The 21,853-nt window shown below is 41.6% G+C and overlaps 2 protein-coding genes across 2 annotated transcripts in view; one reads left to right on the forward strand and one right to left on the reverse strand.

Annotated features, from left to right (window-relative positions):
• Positions 1-20,141, forward strand: part of LOC134447066 (uncharacterized) — a 43,583-nt gene extending 23,442 nt beyond the window's left edge. Inside the window, exons 13-22 of the mRNA XM_063196351.1 lie at positions 13,176-13,649; positions 13,822-14,358; positions 14,536-14,706; positions 15,045-15,238; positions 15,329-15,433; positions 15,544-15,636; positions 18,394-18,504; positions 18,612-18,729; positions 18,949-19,191; positions 19,492-20,141. Coding sequence (XP_063052421.1) covers positions 13,176-13,649; positions 13,822-14,358; positions 14,536-14,706; positions 15,045-15,238; positions 15,329-15,433; positions 15,544-15,636; positions 18,394-18,504; positions 18,612-18,729; positions 18,949-19,191; positions 19,492-20,141 — 2,696 coding nt within the window. The remainder of the gene's footprint in view (positions 1-13,175; positions 13,650-13,821; positions 14,359-14,535; positions 14,707-15,044; positions 15,239-15,328; positions 15,434-15,543; positions 15,637-18,393; positions 18,505-18,611; positions 18,730-18,948; positions 19,192-19,491) is intronic.
• Positions 33-5,821, reverse strand: LOC134447252 (zinc finger protein 17-like). Its single transcript, XM_063196628.1, has 8 exons — positions 5,676-5,821; positions 4,223-4,416; positions 4,018-4,122; positions 3,812-3,907; positions 3,490-3,600; positions 2,973-3,093; positions 1,298-1,618; positions 33-1,002 (listed from the first exon to the last, which is right to left on the reverse strand). The coding sequence occupies exons 1-8, from the start codon at positions 5,695-5,697 to the stop codon at positions 116-118; spliced, it is 1,857 nt and encodes a 618-aa protein (XP_063052698.1). The 5' UTR covers positions 5,698-5,821; the 3' UTR covers positions 33-115.
• Positions 20,142-21,853: the final 1,712 nt, after the last annotated feature.

The following is a 21,853-nucleotide window of genomic DNA, read 5'->3' on the forward strand; positions in this document are numbered from 1 at the left end:
GTTACTTACAATCACAAAACACAGCACATAGCGAGAATGTAAGGACACAAATGCTTCCTTTTTAATTCACACCAGGCAGGGTCAAATTACAAAAGAAAAAGGCAGAAAGCTTAACTCAATTACTGGAAAAAGGTAAAAGATTCTCTTTCTTTCTATGAACACGTTGATGTACTTTCATATTGGATTGCACAGCAAATCTTTTTCCACATTCCAAACACTCAAATGGTTTCTCTCCAGTATGTATTCGCACATGTCTTTTCATACCCTCCTGTTGAGCAAACCGTTTTGAACACACTGGGCAGGAGTAAGGTTTTTCCCTTGTGTGGACTCTCCTATGTTTAGCCAAATGACATGACATTGTAAAAGTTTTTGGGCAAAATTCACATTTGAATGGGCGCTCTCCAGTGTGAGTACGTGTGTGAAACATCAGCGCTCCTGCACCAGTAAAGTCTTTACCACAGTAAGAACACAAGTAGGGTTTCTCACCAGTGTGTATTCGCTCATGGAGAATTAAGAGTGCACGGTAATTAAACCGCTTTCCACAGACTGAGCACTCAAAAGGGCGTTCCCCTGTGTGGGTTCGTATGTGCGCGTCTAACGCTCTTTTCGTTTTACATGTCTTGCCACAGTGAGAGCAAAGATGATGTCTCTGCCCAGTGTGAACTGTCTGATGATTTGCAAGGCTGCCTTTCGAATAAAATATTTTTTTGCATTCGGAGCATGGATGCAGTCGTGGTGTGTATGCTGCTGTATTCTCTGGCTGATGTCCTGTTTCATTCTTTTGTGCCGCGCTCTTCTCTTTCGTATGGGCTTCCTTGTGTTTTCTCAGTAATGATTCCGAATAAAAGGCTTTGCCACATTCAGTACACCTTATTGCACCATCATTTGTTATGCCTGGATTGGGGACATTGTGAAAGCTGCCTTGCACCCCATTCTCCTCTGTGGATGCAGTGTCCTTTCCCTCATCGTTGTTAACTGTTCTTTCAACGGCACTTCTGTAGCCTGCAAAATGTAAAATATGAACACGTATGCATTTAATTACCGGTAAATACTTTTATCTATTATTTACTTTTAAGCAGAACAATGTTACAGAAGGTTATGAATGAGTAGTTAGTTTAGTTATGAAGGAAAGCTCTTCACAAGCTTTGTGAAATTTGAGAGGGATGACCCTCCTCTTCTTGCAACTGGTAGCTCAATCCACAATTTTTAAAACACAAATAATGGCAAAAGGATGGCAGCATATGCAGCGACTAGCGAGTATAAACAAAATTTGTACACTTCAAAATAAAAGACTCACTATTAAATTCATTGGTCCCATTCACTTCTTTTTTGCTGAATGGTGTTTGGCCACTCTGCTCTGAGTCACTCTGTTGGTCGTGTTGACTGGTGTCATTCTGTCCTTCATCAGAGTCTCTCTGTGGGTCTCCTTCATCCACATCTCCACTCCAGTCCTCATGGTCATCATATGTGTCTGACTCGTTCAAGGAACTTTGGAGGTCATGGGGTGCTGAAACACATTTCTCTGCTGGTTTTGTGCCGAGTGCTGCTTGCACAGAAGAACAATGGGTGCCAGATAGTGTGGACAGGATAGTGTCGGGCATGATGTGTGATGAGGACCCTGGAGGGGGGGGGAGATTCAAGTTTAGTTTGAGCATTCCTCAGACTAATTCTCCCTGAACAACTGCAACAATAACAATATTCACTTACAGTACATCAAATTATCAGTGGTCCTCTTTTTCTTTCACCAATACAGCACTATAATTAAGTGGGCTTGCCTCAGCAACTCTCACTTACTGTATTCTCCAGTTATGCTTGCTTATTGCTTATCTTGTATCAGTCTGTGAAAACGTATAAGCTCCTAGGCCTTTCGAGATAGAGACACCGGTCAAACACTAAAATGACCGGCTCGGCTTGGAGATGTATTGTTTCTATAAACTTGGTTGAACCTTTGTTGGGAGAGGTCTGGAATATGACTCCAACCAGGGAAAATGCAAACTCTGTACAGTTTTGAAATGACAGCAACTTAAAAATCCCAATGGGATTTTCCTTCTCATTTTTCAGTTTGTGTTAAGAGGTTTTTGACTGAACTATTTAACATACAAACTTGGTTGAAATACTGTTAGAGAGGTCTGGAATCTGACTGATGGCAGTTTCATTTGCCAAATCTTTTTTTGAATGAATGACTCAGCAGCCTGATTTGACTTGACAATCCATGAGTTCTACGTCACGGTCCATTGTCACATCCCGGCATTTTTAGGTGAAACTAGGCCTGTGAGTTCAAAGACCATCGAGTCTATGACAGATTCGATGCATCACGGCTTTCTGACTGGAATTAAATATTAATTATTGCTACTTACAAAGGCCTAAACATATGATCAGTAAGCAGACAAGTAATATGAACTATCCTCTAAGTATTAACCGATGTTGCCATCAAACAATTTGAAATGATCTAGCACCAGTGGCCAACCTAACCAGACCATGACATCCAGATCAACTGGTGTTTTATTTACAACAGGTTTCTTTCAACCATTAAAAGGCTTGAAATGACTCCCCACTTTAGTAACAGTTATAAGACCCATGTCATAAAAAGGAGACATTTGGGAGCTTTGAAAGTCTTTAAGTAGCTTACTAAATAGATGGGAATGACACCTAGCCTATTGAGCTAGCGGCTAGCCAACCTCTCGTCAAATAACACTGAGCTAGCTAGGTATCCAGCTAGCTAGCTAGCACCGAACATGCCATGTTGACAAAGATCATATTATACAACCATTTAACAAGCCCAAAATAGCACAACATTTTGCTGGTTGATCAAGGAGGGCCATGTGGTTGAAAATTAGGCATCTTTGAACTTTTTAAGTGAACCCAAATACATATTTTTACTATTACAATATAGTGTGTGTGTGTGTGTGTGTGTGTGTGTGTGTGTGTTAGTTGTAAATGTTAACTATTATTTGGCCATTAGGGTAAATCACCTGATGATAGGCGTGTTACATCTTTGCAGTGATGTAATAACACCTGAATGGGTTTTGGGTCATGAACCATCTGTAGGAAATCCTCCAAGATCGAAGGGCTTTCATCAAACCAAGCAGCTACCTGCAAGACATAACTTAACATAGTAACACATCGCTAGCTTGTATGACTTGCTGTAAAACAAGTATACATCATGCAGTACAGACTATGGCTCATACATACTGAGTATACCGAATGAAAGAGCACTGTTCAGGTGAAAAGGAGGCAATGTTCTGAAACTACCCCAGAGTTAACTGTCTCCCCTTCAATCCTCAGGATACAGTTGGTTTGCTTTAGTGGATTTTGGTATCATAATACATGGTGGATGTGTATTGTAAAAAAAAAAAAAACGCCTCTGGCACACAGATGAGAGACATTTTCTTACACACCAGTCAAGTCAAAATTAGAAGAGAACAACAGAGGACATGAGGAAAATAATTCATTTTGGTTGAGATTTAATTTCTGTACTTGACAGCATACCTGATGGAAGCTTGGAACTGGAAGCAACATTTCCACTCTGGACAGGAATTCCGCCACCAGTGACAGCAGAGCTGTGTCAAATCTCTGGCCATAATGCAATGGGTAGATGTCCTAAGACAATGACAGGTGTATTTAGAAGACAAGAGTTTTTAGGTCACTTACTGATGACTTATGTCCATCCAATTTGGTCTCCTGCTATCTTTCCTGCAATGTTTTACAATTATCCCTTTCATAATAAACAGCTATGCAGTCATAATGCTGTCAATTTCTTGGATTTTTATGGAGGAACTGGAGCAAGACATTGTCCCATTGTCAGCCTCACCTGGAAGTAACGTCTTCTATACCCAGGTTTCTTCACAAGGGCCTGGATGAGATCCACTAAGTTCCTCACAGCAGCATCTACTTTTTGGTACATGTCCTTTGAAAATGTAATCACCAATGAAACCACATTAATATCACATCACATTATAATATAAATATGTTTAAGAGCTGTTTATGTTTAAATTGCTATATTCAAATTCCAGTTACCCTTTCATTTGAAGTGCTTTCAGAAATCTTTTTGAGTCTTTTGAAATGTGGCTGCAGCATCTGGACTGTGATCGATGGGTTATCACGGCATAATTCTAAAATTACCTGTATGGTTGGTAACAAAAACACACAGTTTCACTAAAATAAAACAATTCTTCACAAAGCATTTTACAAGTCCATGTCTATATCTTCTCTGGTCACTCACCTTCGCTCTAAGACCAACCAGTAGTTCTATTCTTTCCTTGGTGCTCAATAGGAGGGGGACCATCTCCAGCACGTCAGACACAAACTCCTCCACCTTCGTGTAGTTTTTCACTTGACGATGCTGAGCCACTTGCCACATACATGCTGAAACCACCCTCAGTGGTGGGACCAACAAACTCAGAGAAGGTGGCAGAACTGCAACAAACATGGCAACAGTTATCACGGATTTGTTGCCAGGCTATATCTCATTTGTGATATACTATGTCGATAGCCAGGCTAGTTGAATACAGTAATGGTTGCAAAACAGCTGACAAACATTGCCGGTGTGAAATGAAATCTGGCGTCCCCATAACAAGTGGTTACCCAAATGTGAGAAACAGTGATTGGTCAACACTAATCTGAATTAAAAGTGTTAAAAGTGACTTTTACTTATGACCAATCATTGTTGGTAAGTTGTTGGGAAAACCAGCTATTTTGTAACACAGACGTGCTGCATTATGCCCCTTTCTATGATGATAGCAATGCAGAGAAATTAAAAGTGCCTGGTGTATTTGCTACATACATCTCAGTTTACATTGTCTCAAAGCATTGACATGATATTATTTATAGACAGCTGTTTGGACAGCTTTAAGCCGTTTGCACTTTCAAACTGGAAATTGACAAGCTAAGAAATGGAAAGTGGACCATTTGTGCACAATTCATGTACGAGTCCTCAGTTTCCTGAGAACATACCAACTGTAGGCTACACGATAACAGATGGCAAATATATAGGAGAACACCTCAGGGGAGTAAGAGGAACATGAGAGAACCCCAAAAACCTATTTGGGCTACTGTTACTGTTGACATAGAGGCTACAGTTAAATAGTAAAATGGTCAGAAACTTATTTGCTGATACCATGGCTTGACATTGACACCTGTCAAACATGGTAAAACTTGGCTGTGGCTAGTAATAATTACAGTGTGTCCCTAACGGGGGGCAAGCGCTATTCAGACAAACCTCTGTTCAGACATACCGCTATTCAGACACCAGATGTGCCAAAGGGTCAGGGTCAGGGTTAAGGTTAGGGTTAGGGTTAGGGTTAGGGTAACTGCATGCACTCTTCCTTAACTGAAAAAACCTGAGCAACGTAGCACAAACCACAGAAATGGCAGATTTCGGTGGGAAACGTGCTGGTGACTAGACAATAGACATCAATGTCTGAATAGCACCATGTAACCGTCACTAACAACTTTGACAGGTAGTTGACTCGAAAATAACAGTGCGTAGGCATTTATTATGTTTTCCCCCCTTCAGGCCGAATAATCTGGAAAAAACATTAGCCACAGTGCGTTAGAGAGTTAATGTGAAGCCCTGTATATAGTAGGTCTACTTATCAAGTAAATAAATTATGTCAAACACCAACAAAGCATAGCGAAAATGGTTGAAGAATCGATTTTCTACATTGCTGTCTCACCAGTAGCACACCGAGCAGCCATGACAGTGATGTAAATCACGAGTTTTTGGGCAAAATGTTGAGCATACGTAGCAGTTCTTCCACGTTTAATGAAAATTAAACATTTTAAAGTCCTGAATCACGAAATTGCGCCTAGTATGATTCATGAAGACACAAACAGAGAAATCTGTGTGCAGTCAGAAGTGCCAATCTGCACTCTTTCCCGTTTCCTTTGAGGTGCGCTTCCTGGATGCCAAGATAAAAGTTCGAATCATTCTGCTTGTTTGTCCATAAATTACTTTCCAACGTCTTATTCATATATTCAAATTGAAAAGATTTATTCATTTTTAAGTTAAATAACATTTAAAATAAAGAGTCATTTTTATCTCGATATAAATCAAGAGCGCGCTTTGGTCTTTTATCATAGCACCATTCTAGTGTTCATCCTCGTGCTGTGTCTCTGCTAGAGATTTCGTGTCAGGGTTGTAGTGTGGTATGAGATGTCATTCCGTAGGATTTTGATGCTAAAATTGATTTTATTGCTTCATTTGCTTCATTTGGGGTCCTACTATTGAAAAATGATGGGTTTCGAATTTTCTGACCCCGTTATACCCCTCCTCTAGGGGGCGCTTTCTGGCCCTAGCCAGTATAGCTACCGAACCCATATATCTACTAATAATTATCACATTTCCACAATCTTGGTGTCAATTATAGGGTTATTGATGATGGTGAGTCCATTTTTGACAGTTTCATTATGGTCAGAAGTTGCTATGACACATATTTTGGATATTTAAAGGCTATTTTGTCCTCATACAAGCCTCCTGTGGGGGATATGACTACTATGGCATCAGTCACATTGGATCTGTGCACATAATATAAATAATAAATATTTCAATTCTATTAGGATCAGTACTGTGAGAAAATGATGGGTTTCAAGTTTTATGACCCCTTTATGCCTCCCCTCAAGGGGGCGCTTTATCACCTCGGCCAAGATACATAGTGCAACCATAACTGCAGCAACACAGATCCTATTTTCACAATAATGGTATCAAATTAGGGGTTATGGAGGATCCTGAATCCATGTATGATGGTTCTACTGTGATCAGAAGTTGTTATGACTCATTTTTAGGTTGAGGCCACCTGTTAAACAAAACCGTTTAACAGAAGATAATAACTGTCTAAATTTGCGTGTACACCAAAGGTGACCAATGCTACCAGAGCAACTGAAGTCATTATTTCTCTATGGATGTTTATATTGGCACTGACTATCAAAGAATAATTGGACTCGAAAAAACTATTAGAACAAGGTGTTCTGCAAAACATGAACGAGGCTGGCGAGTTTTGTTCACCTGATTTTTTTTTTTTTTTAATAATTACAACTGTCATTTACAAACTTAAACTTCTAGAAAAACCCCACTGGACAGAACACCTTCAATGGCACAGTGGTTGTAATGCAAATCAAAGAGATAAATATTTACACTAGATGCTGTCAACCCTGAGGAGCTCCTGTCCCCATATCTCAGGTTTTGATGTAAAACACTTGCAGCAACCAATATCAGGACCAGGCCAGTTCGATTTACAACTTTCAAACAGGAGACATGTGGACTACACTGTTTCCAAAGCCTTCACTCATACATGGACACTTGCCAATTAGTTAGCAACAGATCCAACCAACACCACAGAAAGCGAGAAAGGCACACAAATGAGAATGAGCAGCAGCAGCTAGGCACAGAAGAGGAAACTGACCATGATGCTCTCATTCTGTCCATAAATGAACAAACACCCAAAAATCCCAAGAAATTGGTTGTATGAAGTCATCCATACTTGCTCCACCAAATATCCACTGATATCCCAGCCATTTGAGACTCATAGAGGAGAACTCTCGTCACCTTTGCTCTGGCGTGCTCTTGAGATTCAATGGTGGCTGGATTCTGAGAGCAGGTGTTTTGCTCATAGGTATGCAGTGTTTGCTGCACTGTTTGCTCTTGGGGGGAAACAATTGATGGAAGAGGCATTGTATGCACTATTGAAAGTGGTTCATACTCTTCAGCAGCTCTCCGTGGAATCTTTGGTGGGAAAGCACACATCTGGGCCCTTGCATATCACATCCCAACTAGCCTGGCTATTATTGTGATGAGATTTGATGCCATTTCCTTTGATGCAATGTCCTGCTCAGTCCAGTTGCATTGCAATTGCAGAGTAACATCTAGGCCTTTTATTTGGAAAATACCCAACCTCTTCAATCAGGAGAAGACACTAGAGTTGCTCAGTTTCTTGTACAGAGCACCTATAAGAGCAAGTGGAGAGTCTTCAAACATATCATTAGTGCTTGTTGTCCAGTGGACTGGGAAGGTTATCTGGCTGTCATGAGGAACCTTATCAAGTACTTCTTTGCATATGATCTCCTCAATTATGCTCGCCTCATGGCAGTCTATCTTGCTCAGATTAGTGCTCTGAAACAAGATGATCCTATGTTCTACAGTAAGGTGATTTTGTTGCGGCCAAATCAGAGGTTCCCTTCAGTCATTCCTTTACAGATCAGAACCTAGAGTAGGAAGCTCAAGTGTCATGGTGGGAAAGTAGGACTGAGTGAAGATGCCACTGCCTTTTGTCTTGTCACCACAACCCCACATCTTGCTCATATTGTGATGCAGTAATTGTACCGCTCCCCTCAATCCAGCAAGTCTGTGCAAAGTGAACCTCCCAGCTTAGGTGACATGTTGCCATCAGATCAAGGGCAAAAGCTGTGAAGATGCATAATTCAATTAAGCTCTACTGCACTGGCAATTAATTTTGCACTTCAGTCTCCTCTTCAGAGAAAGGTCTGAAATAGTTTGAACATTTCATTCAGAAGAGACTCCGGAGATACTTTACTTCCTTATTACACATGGAAGCAGGCTTGTGAGCTTGTGCCTAAACCAGAGGAGACAATTGAAAATGACTGCATAAAATGTAATTTGTACCATGCTCCCTGTGCACTATAGATGTACCTCTGTATATCCCAACTGCTGAGCCTCATGCATGCTGTTGAAAGAGCTACAGGTGAAATGCTGGTGTCCCTTCAAATGACTGACAATACACAAGCTGAACCAGAGTTCTAATTGTTGATGCTATGGTTGCAACTTAGTTTAGTTTGATCATATCTTGAAGTGACTTATTTCCTTGTGCCAATATGCACCTGCTTAACAAGTGAAGCAGCACTCCTTAATGACCAGCACTCCTCAGTGATCAGTTGTTTTTTTAGTGTCTGCCCAATTCTTCCTTAGATAGAAAGAAGTGGTGTGGTTTTCAAGGAAAGGATTCATGTTCAAGCAGGCTGGTTACTATTCAAGTTCATGCAATTTTTGATGAATTAGTTGATATTACCATTACAGCACATGATCTTTTTTCACTTCGAAACCGTTACTTCAAAAATGGTTACTCCATGGGGCTTTAACTCCAACCAAAAAGGCACTATATTAAACACAGCTACTGTTGTTGTTCACATACAAATTACACAGTTGGTCAGCATCAACTTCCTGAAAGCACACAATCCCCTCTGGTTAGTTGATATTTAGTCTTTATTTCAAGGGGATCCTGGTATATTCATATTTATAATTCATAATCGTGTTATTGACCAATCACATCAATTAAAGAATGACAATTCTTGACCTCAACCTAAAAAATGAGTCATTAACAACTTCTGATCACAGTAGAACTGCCATGAATGGATTCAGGATCCTCCATAACCCCTAATTAGATTACCATTATTGTTAAAATCGGATCTTTATTGCTGCATTTATGGTTGCACTATGTATCTTGGCCGAGGTGACAAAGCGCCCCCTAGAAGAGGGCCATAACGGGGCATAAAATTTGAAACCCCTAATTTTCTCACAGTACTGACACTAATAGAATTGAAATCTTTATTATTTATAGTATGTGCACAGATCCAATGAGACGGATGCCATAGTAGTCATATCCCCCACAGGAGGCTTGTATGAGGACAAAATAGCCTTTAAATCTCCAAAATATGTGTCATAGCAACTTCTGACCATAATGAAACTGTCATAAATGGACTCAGCATCATCAATAACCCTGTAATTGACACCAAGATTGTGAAAATGTGATAATTATTAGTAGATATATGGGTTCGGTAGCTATACTGGCCAGGGCCAAAAAGCGCCCCCTAGAGGAGGGGTATAACGGGGTCAGAAAATTCGAAACCCATCATTTTTCAATAGTAGGACCCCAAATGAAGCAAATGAAACAATAAAATCAATTTTAGCATCAAAATCCTACGGGAGCTGTTTTTCAGACAATTCATACCACACTAATTGGGGATGCAGAGAGGTTCCAACGGACCCCTCTTACCGGCTGTGGCGGAGGTATCAAATTACCCGAAATACCAACGCCAGAGTGTGGTGTAAAAACAAATCTGACCAAAACTGATCTGAGGAGCATCAAAGAGACTGGATAGCATCATTTCTATTGAGGTGCGTTAGCTGCTTTGTTTACTAGTTGTTTTCTGTCTCCAGACTTCTGACAGGCCCCGTAGCACAACACTGGTCAAATTCCTAGACGTAGTAGTCATTTCTCTTGAGTGAAGTCGGGAGCCTAGCTTAGTGATGGGGCTGTAACCTCGAAACAGGCAGTGTAGCAGCTAGAGATAAACGGAAGAAACTAGCCTAATAACTTAACTTGAACACGCTGCTTTCAAGACATCGTTAACAGCAGACGATGGCCGACGAGCGAGCTTGCAACTGCTGCAGGACTCAAATACCAAGGACAAAATGCCAAGCCTCTTGCGCCAGGTAAAGTTGTAGCCAGCGGGCATTTCTCAAAACCTAATGGCGCACTTCCAAGTGTATTAGCCTAATTAGTCACGCCCAGTGATTGGATAGTCCTACGGAGTATGTATCAAATCACTGTGTGACTAATAATAAAGAGTAGGCCTATAGAGCTCGAAAGTCCCGCCCCTTAGTTCCGCGTTTCACGGGACCTAAGCTGACCATCTAACAACGTGGTAGCGAGTAAATATCTTCTGATCTCAGTCATGATATGCGCTGGGCTACAAATATGCTGTTTAAGATGATAGATAAAGATTATTCATGCAGAAGTATCAATGTTTTGTTCCGAGGCCGTCGGCATGAAAAATGTGAAGAAACACAGCTTTCTAAAAAATGTGGGGGTTCATACGAAAAATTAAGCAAAAATATCAGAAACAACATATATGGAGCTCGTGGCACAACTCGAAGGGGATCGAAATACCATTTTAATACCGCCATTGGATTACATGCTATGATTTTCGGCTAAAAACGCCGTTGAGGTCCCATGAAATCGGGGGAAGTGACGTCACTTTCTAGCTCTATACGCATGAACGGCCATCCGGGTACTTTGCTCTTAAATTTGCGTTACGCCCCTTTATGGGTGAAAACAAACCGAATGTCTCATTGACTTACATGCTACATCGGTTAGCCTAAATGAACACATTCCATGCTTCAGCCACGGCTGTTTGGCTATATTATTTGAACAGCCGGCAACGCAACACGTTTTCGGCATGTTGCGCGTGAACAACGCTAGTCTAAAGGTCCATATCTTACGTTTATTAAACCCCAACATCACCAATTGACTTGCATTGCCTGTTTTCCCCCAAAAATGGGCGTAACGCACATGGAAAACGTCACGCCGTTCATGAGTATCTTCACTGGGCGTGTCTAGGCTGAATATACTCGTGAACGGCGTGACGTTTTCCATGTGCGTTACGCCCATTTATGGGGGAAAACAACCCATGCAAGTCAATTGGTGATGTTGAGGTTTAATTAACGAAAGATACAGACATGTAGACTAGCGTTGTTCACGCGCAACATGCTGAAAACGTGTTGTGTTGCCGGCTGTTCAAGTAATAGAGCTAGACAGCCGTGGCTGAAGCATGGACTGTGTTCATTTAGACAAGCCGATGTAGCATGTAAGTTGATGGGACATTCGGTTTGTTTTCACCCATAAAGGGGCGTAACGCACATTTATGAGCAAAGTACCCGGATGACCGTTCATGAGTATAGGCTACTTGGAAGTGCGTGCAATAGTCTAATAAACATTGTGATTTTCTCATGCTCCCCTCTTTAACTTAAAGGAGCAGTCACCTTATTTCAAGAAATTGCTCATATGTAATTAGCCTTGGTAAAATACGAGAATACATAAGATATTTCCTCTATTTGCATTGCCTAGTTTAGCAGGCATAGCCTATTCAATGGAAGATAAAAAATTATCGATTAATTAAAGTGATGGTTCAGAGTAGATTCACCCTAATGCCATTTGAACCGTGACATCCATCCAGTAGTCCACCCTTAGTGTTTTCTGGCTTGGGCGAACATTAGAGTTAACTTACCGAATTATTTATGGTTATTTCGAATAGTTTGCCGGGCATTCACAGTATCTCCAAACTTAACCCCACAAAAATTACATGTCATCAGGGCTTTTTTCATCACCAGCCAAAATGGCAAGTAGATGTTAATTTTACTAGCCAAGCACACACTCACTGATGGGTGAAAGTGGCTGGTAAGTTGGTCTTTTTCACCAGCCAAACTGAAATTTCACTAGCATTTGGCCGGTTCGCTGGTGTTAATTTAGAGCCCTGCATGTCATGACACCAAACTTCTACAGTAGTGCAAATATAGTCTCTATTCACAAAACAAAGCATTTAGAAGTTTCGAAATAGTTCAGGAGTTTATTATTATCAGCACAAGCCGAATATGTTCTGTCTTCTAAAGCTGCGCCGTCGTTACTTCCGTAAGCCCGTAAAAGTCCTCTGCTGCATCTCATTCTCCGCTCTGCCGTCATTCGGTGAAATTTCAGCGCACAGAAATTTGGAACGGCCCTTAATTAACTATACAGCCTTTATTCTCCGCTCACCTGTCTCCAGTCAGAAATGTTCTTTCTCGCTCGCACCCATCACCTCTCCGTTCGCCTCCCTTACGCCATTGTTCTATCGATTGGTCAATCATCTTTCCTTAGCTTCCTCTCAGTCCACCTCGCTCCTTTGCTCTCTGTCTGCTGGGGGCTGTCCGCTCAGAGCTCGCACATATGTAGGCGCAGATACTGCCCGAGCTCTCAGTGGCGCCCTGTACTCCCGAGCTCGAGAATGTTAACTGCATATACATTTTTCGGCTGTGGCAGTACCTTGCCCCATATGCCATGAAATCTCTCAGCTTCTCGAGTGCAGTGGTCCGCTGACCCGTGAAGCACTTTGATGATCGGTCCACGGCGTGGACAGCCGCTCTCCTGCGTGATCGCGAGAAGTCCATTCTCCAGCTATACATACATGCTTAATCCAAATTTCAGAGAGTGAACTAATGAAATGTAAATCTTTGTTTGAACTAAACAATAGCCTCATTTACACCAGATGCGGTGTAAAGGAACCTAGAAAATCGTATAGGAACTGGTCAGACGTTCCATCGAATGTTGACACCCCATTTTTTTTGTCTTGTCTCCACCCAGATTCCAGCAAACAGGTGTGTCTTTTAAAACGGCCTCAGTTGTGATTCTAATTTGTGACGTGTCGCCCTCTGAGGCATACATTGGTAAGAGGGAGGCTTATTGCACTGTCAACATCTAACATCAGCGATGTACTAGAAATGAAGATCAGCGACGTACTAGAAATGGAAAGAAGAAGAAGTCCGGCAGTCCATTGGAGTTGCTCTGAGGTGCAGACCTTTCTATGCTTCATAAGACAGCCCAGGATTCAGAATGACTTAGATAGAGCCACAAGGAATGAGAAAGTGTTTTCGGAGGTGGCACGGCACATGGTGGCACAAGGCTTCAACAGAACATCTGGCCAGTGCCGGGAGAAGCTGAAGAAGCTTAGAACTGATTTCCGCAAAATCAGGGAGCATAACGACACCAAGAGACCACAGTGGAGATGGTATGACGACATGGATGCCATCTACGGAAGCGGAATGCTGAGCCAGAGGCCTAATGAAAGCTTGGACCCGGGCCTTTCATTGCTTATGGCAAATTATGGTATGAGTCTTAATGCAGTATGTGTCTTCATAAACTACTGGTAACACTTTTTTATGTTTATGTAGTATAATCACTTGATATGGTTTAGTGTTATGTGATGTGTAGGCTGCATTAACGTTCCTGATCTGGTACTGCATAATGCATTGACTACATGTTGATTTATTTTCAAAAGATTCCAAAGATACTGTAGCATTCGCTGGCTGCAGCTCGTCTGTGAATGACCCATGCAAAGAGTCCATCATGTCAGCAGCTCAGGCATCCTCTTCAGCTGCTGAAGCCTCATACACGTCAGCTGCATCATCCACACAGGCTGCATCACGTTTCACTGGCGCCACACGACGTGGTAAGAACAGCAGAAGACAAATTCCGGCAGCCCAGTGGAGCTGCTCTGAGGTGCAGACCTTTCTATGCTTCATAAGACAGCCCAGGATTCAGAATGACTTGGATGGAGCCACAAGGAACGAAAAAGTGTTTTCGGAGGTGGCACGGCACATGGTGGCACAAGGCTTCAACAGAACATCTGGCCAGTGCCGGGAGAAGCTAAGGAAGCTTAGAACTGATTTCCGCAAAATCAGGGACCATAACCACACCAAGAGACCACAGTGGAGGTGGTATGAAGAGATGAATTCCATCTACGGAAGCGGACCGCTGAGCCAGAGCCCTGATGAAAGCCTGGACCCGGCCCTTTCATTTCTTACTGCAAATTATGGTACGAATCTTAATGCAGTATGTGTCTTCATAAACTACCGGTAACACTTTTACTACTGTTTATATAGGATAATCAATTGATATGGTTTAGTGTTATGCGATGTTGGCTAGGCTGCGTCCACGACCCTGATCTGGTACTGCATAATGCATTGACTACATGTTGATTTATTTTCAAAAGATTCCGATGATACTGTAGCATTCGCTGGCTGCAGCTCGTCTGTGAACGACCCATCCAAAGAGTCCATCATGTCAGCAGCTCAGGCATCCTCTTCAGCTGCTGAAGCCTCATACACATCAGCTGCATCATCCACACAGGCTGCATCACTTTTCACTGGCGCCACACGAAGTGGTAAGAACAGCAGGCTATTCCTTTGCGAATCAACTGATATTTGCAGAAAAGACCATTTGTCCCCCACCTCCTCCATAAATTGTCTGATTTGACCACAGAGATGATTGTATTGTATTGTATTGATTGAATGTTGACTGGCACTTTCCTGGCCTTCGTGGGAGTTCATAGCCTGCACTTGAATCAACAAGATGCAATGGTAAAACAGTACTCTTAAGGATAAAACAAGAGCTCTGGTCTGACTGTTGAGAGTGTTCCTGGCTCTACAAATGTCTGACCGTTGTCATTTAGTCATTTTAACAGCATTGTTTTAAAATAACACTTAGTTTGTATTTTTGTAGTTTGTCTGCCCACCCTGGGCCTATCTGTCCCTCCACTGAGGATGCAGTCAGCGTTTATGTGGCATGTTGCCCAGCATCGGCGGGTCCCACAGTACCCCAGGCTGGAGGAGTTCGTCTGCACCATTCTGGAGGAGCTCCCCCAGCTACTGGATGCCAAGGAAAAGGCTGAACTGCTGCTTGGTCTGAGGACACGGGTGAGGAAAGCAGAGAATACCATCCTTTTATTATGAAATGTACTAATGTTCTATGTGTTTGTGTTGTATTCACTCTTCTTTTATGTGTAGTTTATTTTAGAATTATGCCGTGGTACGCCATCAGTGAATATCCATCTAATACAGCCACACCTGGAAAAACTCCGTAAGATTTCCAAATTGGCCTCTGCTGATCAGGTACGCCCTCCATTTCATTATGTGTGTGTGTTTTTTTTTTTCAATCAATTTCATACGTCACTAATTTAAAGGGTAACTGAACGCTAACTATTCTCATCACTTGTTGGCAGAATGAAGAGATTGGAGAAAGAGTGGTGGAAGACTTCACCAGTTTAATCCAAACACTCCTGGAGAGTCCTCAAGAGGCGAGGCGTTTTTTCCAGGTGAGACTCAACTCAAAATGGCTTCTGTTTCTTTGACTCGTAACACACTAGTTACCCCTGTTGACTACCATTGTCTATTAGAGCAAATTGCTGAATCATAGAGGTGGACTAGAGTGGATATGGCAATGGCTGACGGCACTGGGAAATGGCCGGCGGCACCGTCATCTTGTGTAGGCAGAAATGTGCTCTTCAGTCGATGCAAGATGGAAAATACGCCCACCTCTGTCAACAAATGGCTTAAAATTGTGAATATGAAGTGACATTAATGAAGGACAAGGTTTGAAATGTTAGGCCCAAATATCATATGAGTCAATAAAATACTTTTTAAAAATCATTACACATGTTTTTATGTAGATATTAGGATACATTCAATTGTTGTCCTTGTATAGTTTGTCAATGGATATTTTGAAAGAATTCAGCCATTTTCCACAGCGGTCAGCCCATTTCCCATCCATTTACATTGTACCTGTCTACCTTAAAAAATGACAGTTGCGGACGTGGCCACTACTGTCTTTTTTTTCCCTACCCCTATGGGTCGACTACACCGCATTTCACAGTATTACGCAAATGACATTTTTTGCCGTTTTCCTAAATAATCAATAGAAATGACAGTCGTCATAATTTTCAAGTAATCGGCCATTAGAGTACAATTCAAACGTTTTTGAATGAACCTTCCAATGATAACGGTATTTTTTTTAAAATAACAAAAAACTTAAAATGCCCAAAATGCTCTGTTCCAAATTATTACGCAAAACAGTTTTGTAGTGTTGTAATACAAATTTCTTTCTTTTTTTCCCATTTACATCAAAACAGTTGGCATTTGGTACCTTCTAAATTACATTTCGATGTTCAAAACTTGGTCATAAGCTGTAACTGGAATGCTGCGTTTAACATTGAAGTCAATGGCAGGGCATTGCATGGGAGTTATGGAAGCCTAGATATCCTTGATGCTTTGCTCTCAGCTGTTTTTGTTTGTTTGGTCTGGTGACCCACACTTCACTCTTCAATATACCCGTAGATTTCCATGCCACGTGTAGGTGCTTTGGAGGTGATGACATTCTAACTCACCAGACATAGCATCCCATTCATTTTCAATGGGGTTTTATGTCTGGTGCGTTAGAATGTCATCACCTCAAAAGCACCTAAACGTGGCATGGAAATCTACGGGTATATTGAAGAGTGAAGTGTGGGTCACCAGACCAAACAAACAAAAACAGCTGAGAGCAAAGCATCAAGGATATCTGGGCTTCCATAACTCCCATGCAATGCCCTACCATTGACTTCAATGTTAATCGCAGCATTCCAGTTACTAAGACAAAGAGCTTATCACCAAGTATTGAACATTGAAATGTAATTTAGAAGGTACCAAATTCCAACTGTTTTGAGGTAAATGGGAAAAAAAGAAAGAAATTTGGATTACAACACTACAAAACTATTTTGCGTAATAATGTGGAACAGAGCATTTAAAGTTGTTTATTATTTAAAAAAATACCGTTATCATTGGAAGGTTCATTCAAAAACTTTTAAATTGTACTCTAATGGCTGATGACTTGAAAATTATGACGACTGTCATTTGTATTGATTATTTGGGGAAACAGCGAAAAATGTCATTTGCATAATAATGTGGAATGCGGTGTATACGCATAACCGGCGTGACATCACGTAATGAGTGACATGTGCATTACGCCCCTTTTTGGGGGATAACATCGAGGGGACCAGCCAAGGCAAGTCCCTGTTGGTGTTGAGAAAGAAGAAGTGGAAGACAAAGACCTGTAGACTAGCGTTGTTCACGTTCAACATACCGAAGACGTGTTGTGGTGTCGGCTGTTCAAATACTAGAGCCAATAGTTTGAGGGAGGAAACCAACGCACACCAGAGGTTTCGAGGTGCAGGTAGCGGGTGCAAGATCAATTTTGTAGAGGAAGGTACCGCACACTCTTGTCCATCGTGCTGCAATTTATTGACAAACAACGTTTCGGCCCGTATGGCCTTTAAAAAACTTGAGAAAGGCCATACGGGCCGAAACGTTGTTTGTCAATAAATTGCAGCACGATGGACAAGAGTGTGCGGTACCTTCTTCTACAAATACTAGAGCCAAACAGCTGTGGCTGAAGCATGGACTGTGTTTATTAGGCTAGCCAATATTTCATGTAAGTCAATGAGACATTCGGTTTGTTGTCCCCCACAAGGGGATGGACCACTGATGTCATTGGGCTGGATCGTTACATACTTCCGCCTGAGATCAACCTCGATAATTATCGATCTGACATTGCGTCACCAAATGTTCACGCCCACTTTCCCGAGGTTTTAGGTGGGCTTTCTTGGGATTCTCGACTTTTTGAACGAGCCATAAGTACCCGGATGGTCAGTTATGCGTATAGTGGCTTTATCTTTGCCAAAGATAAAGCCACATGATGCGAGAGATGGTAAAGCTAGCAGCATTGCTAAAAGCGTCAAAACATGGGAAATATGTTTTAACACAAGGCTGAAAGTGGCATCAAGTGCTATGCTCAAACACAAGGCTTAAAAAGATAATGTAATTCTCCGCATTTTTATTTTGTTGTGCGCAGAATTATTCAAGTGCCTATATGTGGTAGAACAAGCAAACTGCAGAGAAGGCTTGTGGACGTCTTTGAAATGTCACATGGAAGGCTGGTGGACATCCTTGAAATGTCACACACGATTGTCTGTCATTCATACAGATACTGTTAATCAGAATCGATTTCATTATTTCCCATTCCCCCTTGATTATTTTAGGATGTATTCCCAGTACAGTATGGCCCCAAATATGACTTGATGTTGCAGTCGTCGGTGTGGGAGTTCCTTTGTAGACTGGAAAAACTCATACCAGTGCCGAGCTTTCATCAGGTATGTCCATAACTCAATGTCATATTGAATTTTATTTTTATTTTTTAACTACAGGCACAATAATATCGAGGAAGCCCTCAAGTTCCTGATTTCATTTATCATTACAGGCAGCGTCTTGGTTTGATGAAAGCCCTTCACAGTGGGACAACTCCTTAGACATTCAACCAGAGCTTTTGCAGTCTTTTCTTCGCCATGCAAAAAACACTGGGATGCTGGATTCTGCAGGTTTGCATATTAAATGCAAATCATGAAATTATTTAGGATTTTAAACCTAGATTGAATACTTACTGACATGAATAGGACATTTCAATAGACTCAGAATGTTGAAAGTATGTTGGACCTGCTGGCGTGTTAGAAATCTGAAAATGTCAGGTAGACCAAGATGACTCAAGTTTTACGTTGATGATCAGTAATTTAAGTCATGACCCACCCCCTTTGTTGCAGGATGTACTTCACCCATCACACAGAATAGCATTCTCGCTACCTTGTCTGCAACCAGTACTCAATTCAATAACACCTGTGAAGAAGCAGACTATGAGAATTGTGTATCTACATCCTATCAATGCCAAGACTCACTGGGCGGTGGTACTTCTCATGGAGATGTGGTTGGCATGGCAATGGAATGCACAACAGAGGCTGAGGACAGTGGTGCAAATGAAGAGGATGGAGACGAACAAACAGATGGAGGTACTGGAAGACGTGCATATGTCAGTACAACTGGGGAATGGTTGAATTGTTGGGACAGCAGAATTTAATGTTGAAAATAAACTCTCAAATGATAAATTGTAGGGATATGAGAAACTGCACTATAAAATGGGAGTTAGTGGTATTAGCTTATTTTGCTAAATACTCCAATGCTGGTAGTTTTCACTGCTCCATCTACCTATTAATGCAAGCAACGTTTTTGGGACGCCTGATGCGTTTAAGTCACCATAAAAATGTATTTTCATAAAGATATGTTGCTTAAACTCGTTCTTCCACGTGCAGTTTGTACCAGCCATGAGGATGCCACGTGCAATACCAGGTCTGAGGCCAGGAGTGAGGAACCTACCTCCAGTAGCAAGTCTGAACCTGGGAGCCAGGTTACTGGCAGCACCTTAGAGGCATTCCCTGCTGAGAAGAGCAGAAAGCAGAAGCAGCCTTATCTGTGCTCGCACTGTGGTTTGGTGTTAAAAAGCAAGTATGCGTTGAAATACCACGTCCTTATACATACAGGGGAGCTACCCTTTGGCTGTACAATATGTGGGAAAAGATTCCGCCAGCCATCTACTCTACTGAGTCACAAGCGATTGCACACAGGTGAAAGAACTCACCTGTGCTCTTTCTGTGGCAAAGGCTTTATTACAGCTGGAGCTTTGAGGACCCACACACGCAATCACACCGGAGAACGCCCTTACAAATGTGAAATCTGTGGGAAGACTTATAAGCAAAGGTGTAACTTAGTTGTCCATAGCAGAAGACACAATAAGGAAAGACCATACTCCTGTACTGTTTGTGAGAAGCGATTTGGAACAAGGGAGCTGTTAACAAGACACATGCGGACACATACAGGGGAGAAGCCATATGAATGTCTATTGTGCGGAAAGAGATTTGCAGTCCGAGTGAATTTGAAAACCCATCAACGTGTACACATGTAAATGTCAATGGGAAATTCCGACTTGTTTGAGCTGATGTGCATGTCTGAAGGTGGTTGAGTTGAATACTGTCAATCACTGAAAAAATAACCAAATTGGTGCTCCCTTGGTGAAGATGTAGTGGGTCTTCTGTGGACAGCCATGACCGATGGGCTTTAGATCAGAAGGTTGCAGGTTCAAATCCCAACTTTCCACTGCCTCTCTCACTCTGTGGCTGAGGTGGCTTTGAGCTAGGCACTTGACCCCACACTGCTCCAGGGACTGTAACTAATACCCTGTGCTTAAAATAACTAAGTTGCTTTGGATAAGAGTCAGCTAAGTGTAGTGTATTGTAAAAGATGTTTATGTGAGTTGGTCATGTCATCTAAATAATACAGCAGTGTGTGCAAGTTGAAAAAAGCGTAAAAGGCAAATCTGTACCATTGCTGAAGAAGCGAAACACTATTTCCTTACCCACTTTACCATAAGCATATCGATTCAATCACTGTCTCATTCACATAATATTATTGAAACATCATTTTAAGCAGCCTTTCAAGTTGGACTCTGTATGGCTTTCGCGAGCTCTGTGGAATCCCAACAATGGTACATTGTTTGGCTGCCTTAACAGGCTCAATGCAACAGAAACATTTCCACTCAACTTATAGTGATTTGCTTCATGTTTTTCACGACTGTACTTTAAGCAGTTAAAGTAAACTTCAAACGTGCTTAAAGTTACCCTTTAACCCACTAATGCCGGATGCTGCAATGCATGATGCAGCTTTAGGCTCACGAAATTGAGACTTAAAAATGAATTAACATGTTCCAATGCAATATGAGGGTCTTAGCTTTTAAATACAATTAATACAGAGTACTTTGCCCAAAAAAATGGCTTAGACATTTAGCCTGTGTTTGAGGTATCAATGGTATAAAGGAATGTGTTTTTTAATTTTGTTTTTGTTTTTTATTTGTGAGCACATCCATGAACACACTTGCCAATGTTCAACGCTCAATAAATGAAAGTTTCAAGTATTTTGGACTATTAGGTGCTGTTTTTGTTTGTCTATTGTCATACTGTCATTTATCTTGGAAATACTGTAAGAATGACCCAGACAGATTTCTTTGTACCATTTCACTACTCTTCGTTCCTTCTAGGAATTCGTCTGTACATGTGTATGTGTTGATGGGATAGGTGTGTCTGGCACAAAACATCACCTAAATGACAGTGAAGTACGGTGGTTGCAGCATCACACTTGGGCTGTTTTTCTTCAGCTGGAACTGGGGCCTTGGTCAAAGAGGAGGGAATTATGAACAGCTCCAAATTCCAGTCAGTGTTGCCACAAAACCTTCGGCCCCCTGCTTGAAAGTTGAGGATGCAGAGGAACTTAATCTTTAAAAAAAAACAACCTCTAAGCACACGCCTAAATCAACAAAAGAATGGCTTTACCGAATGGGCCAGAGTTCAGACCTGTATATCGAACATGTGTTGGGTGATCTGAGGAGGACTGTGCACAGGCGATGTACTCAAAATCTGTGCCACAATGATAGACTTCCAGTCAAGAAGTCTGAGTGCTGTAATAAAAGCTAAAGGTGCTGCAATAATGTATTAGTTTAAGGGTGTGCATACTGTATGTATACCATCATCTAAGTTTTTTTTATTTTCTATTTTTTCCCCTTTAATGCTTTGAGTTCATGTTTCAATTGCATTGTACAGGTTATAGTTCATATTAAATGTGGGG

The sequence above is a fragment of the Engraulis encrasicolus genome, chromosome 4 (genome assembly GCF_034702125.1).
Source record: "Engraulis encrasicolus isolate BLACKSEA-1 chromosome 4, IST_EnEncr_1.0, whole genome shotgun sequence".
NCBI classification, from domain to species: domain Eukaryota; kingdom Metazoa; phylum Chordata; class Actinopteri; order Clupeiformes; family Engraulidae; genus Engraulis; species Engraulis encrasicolus.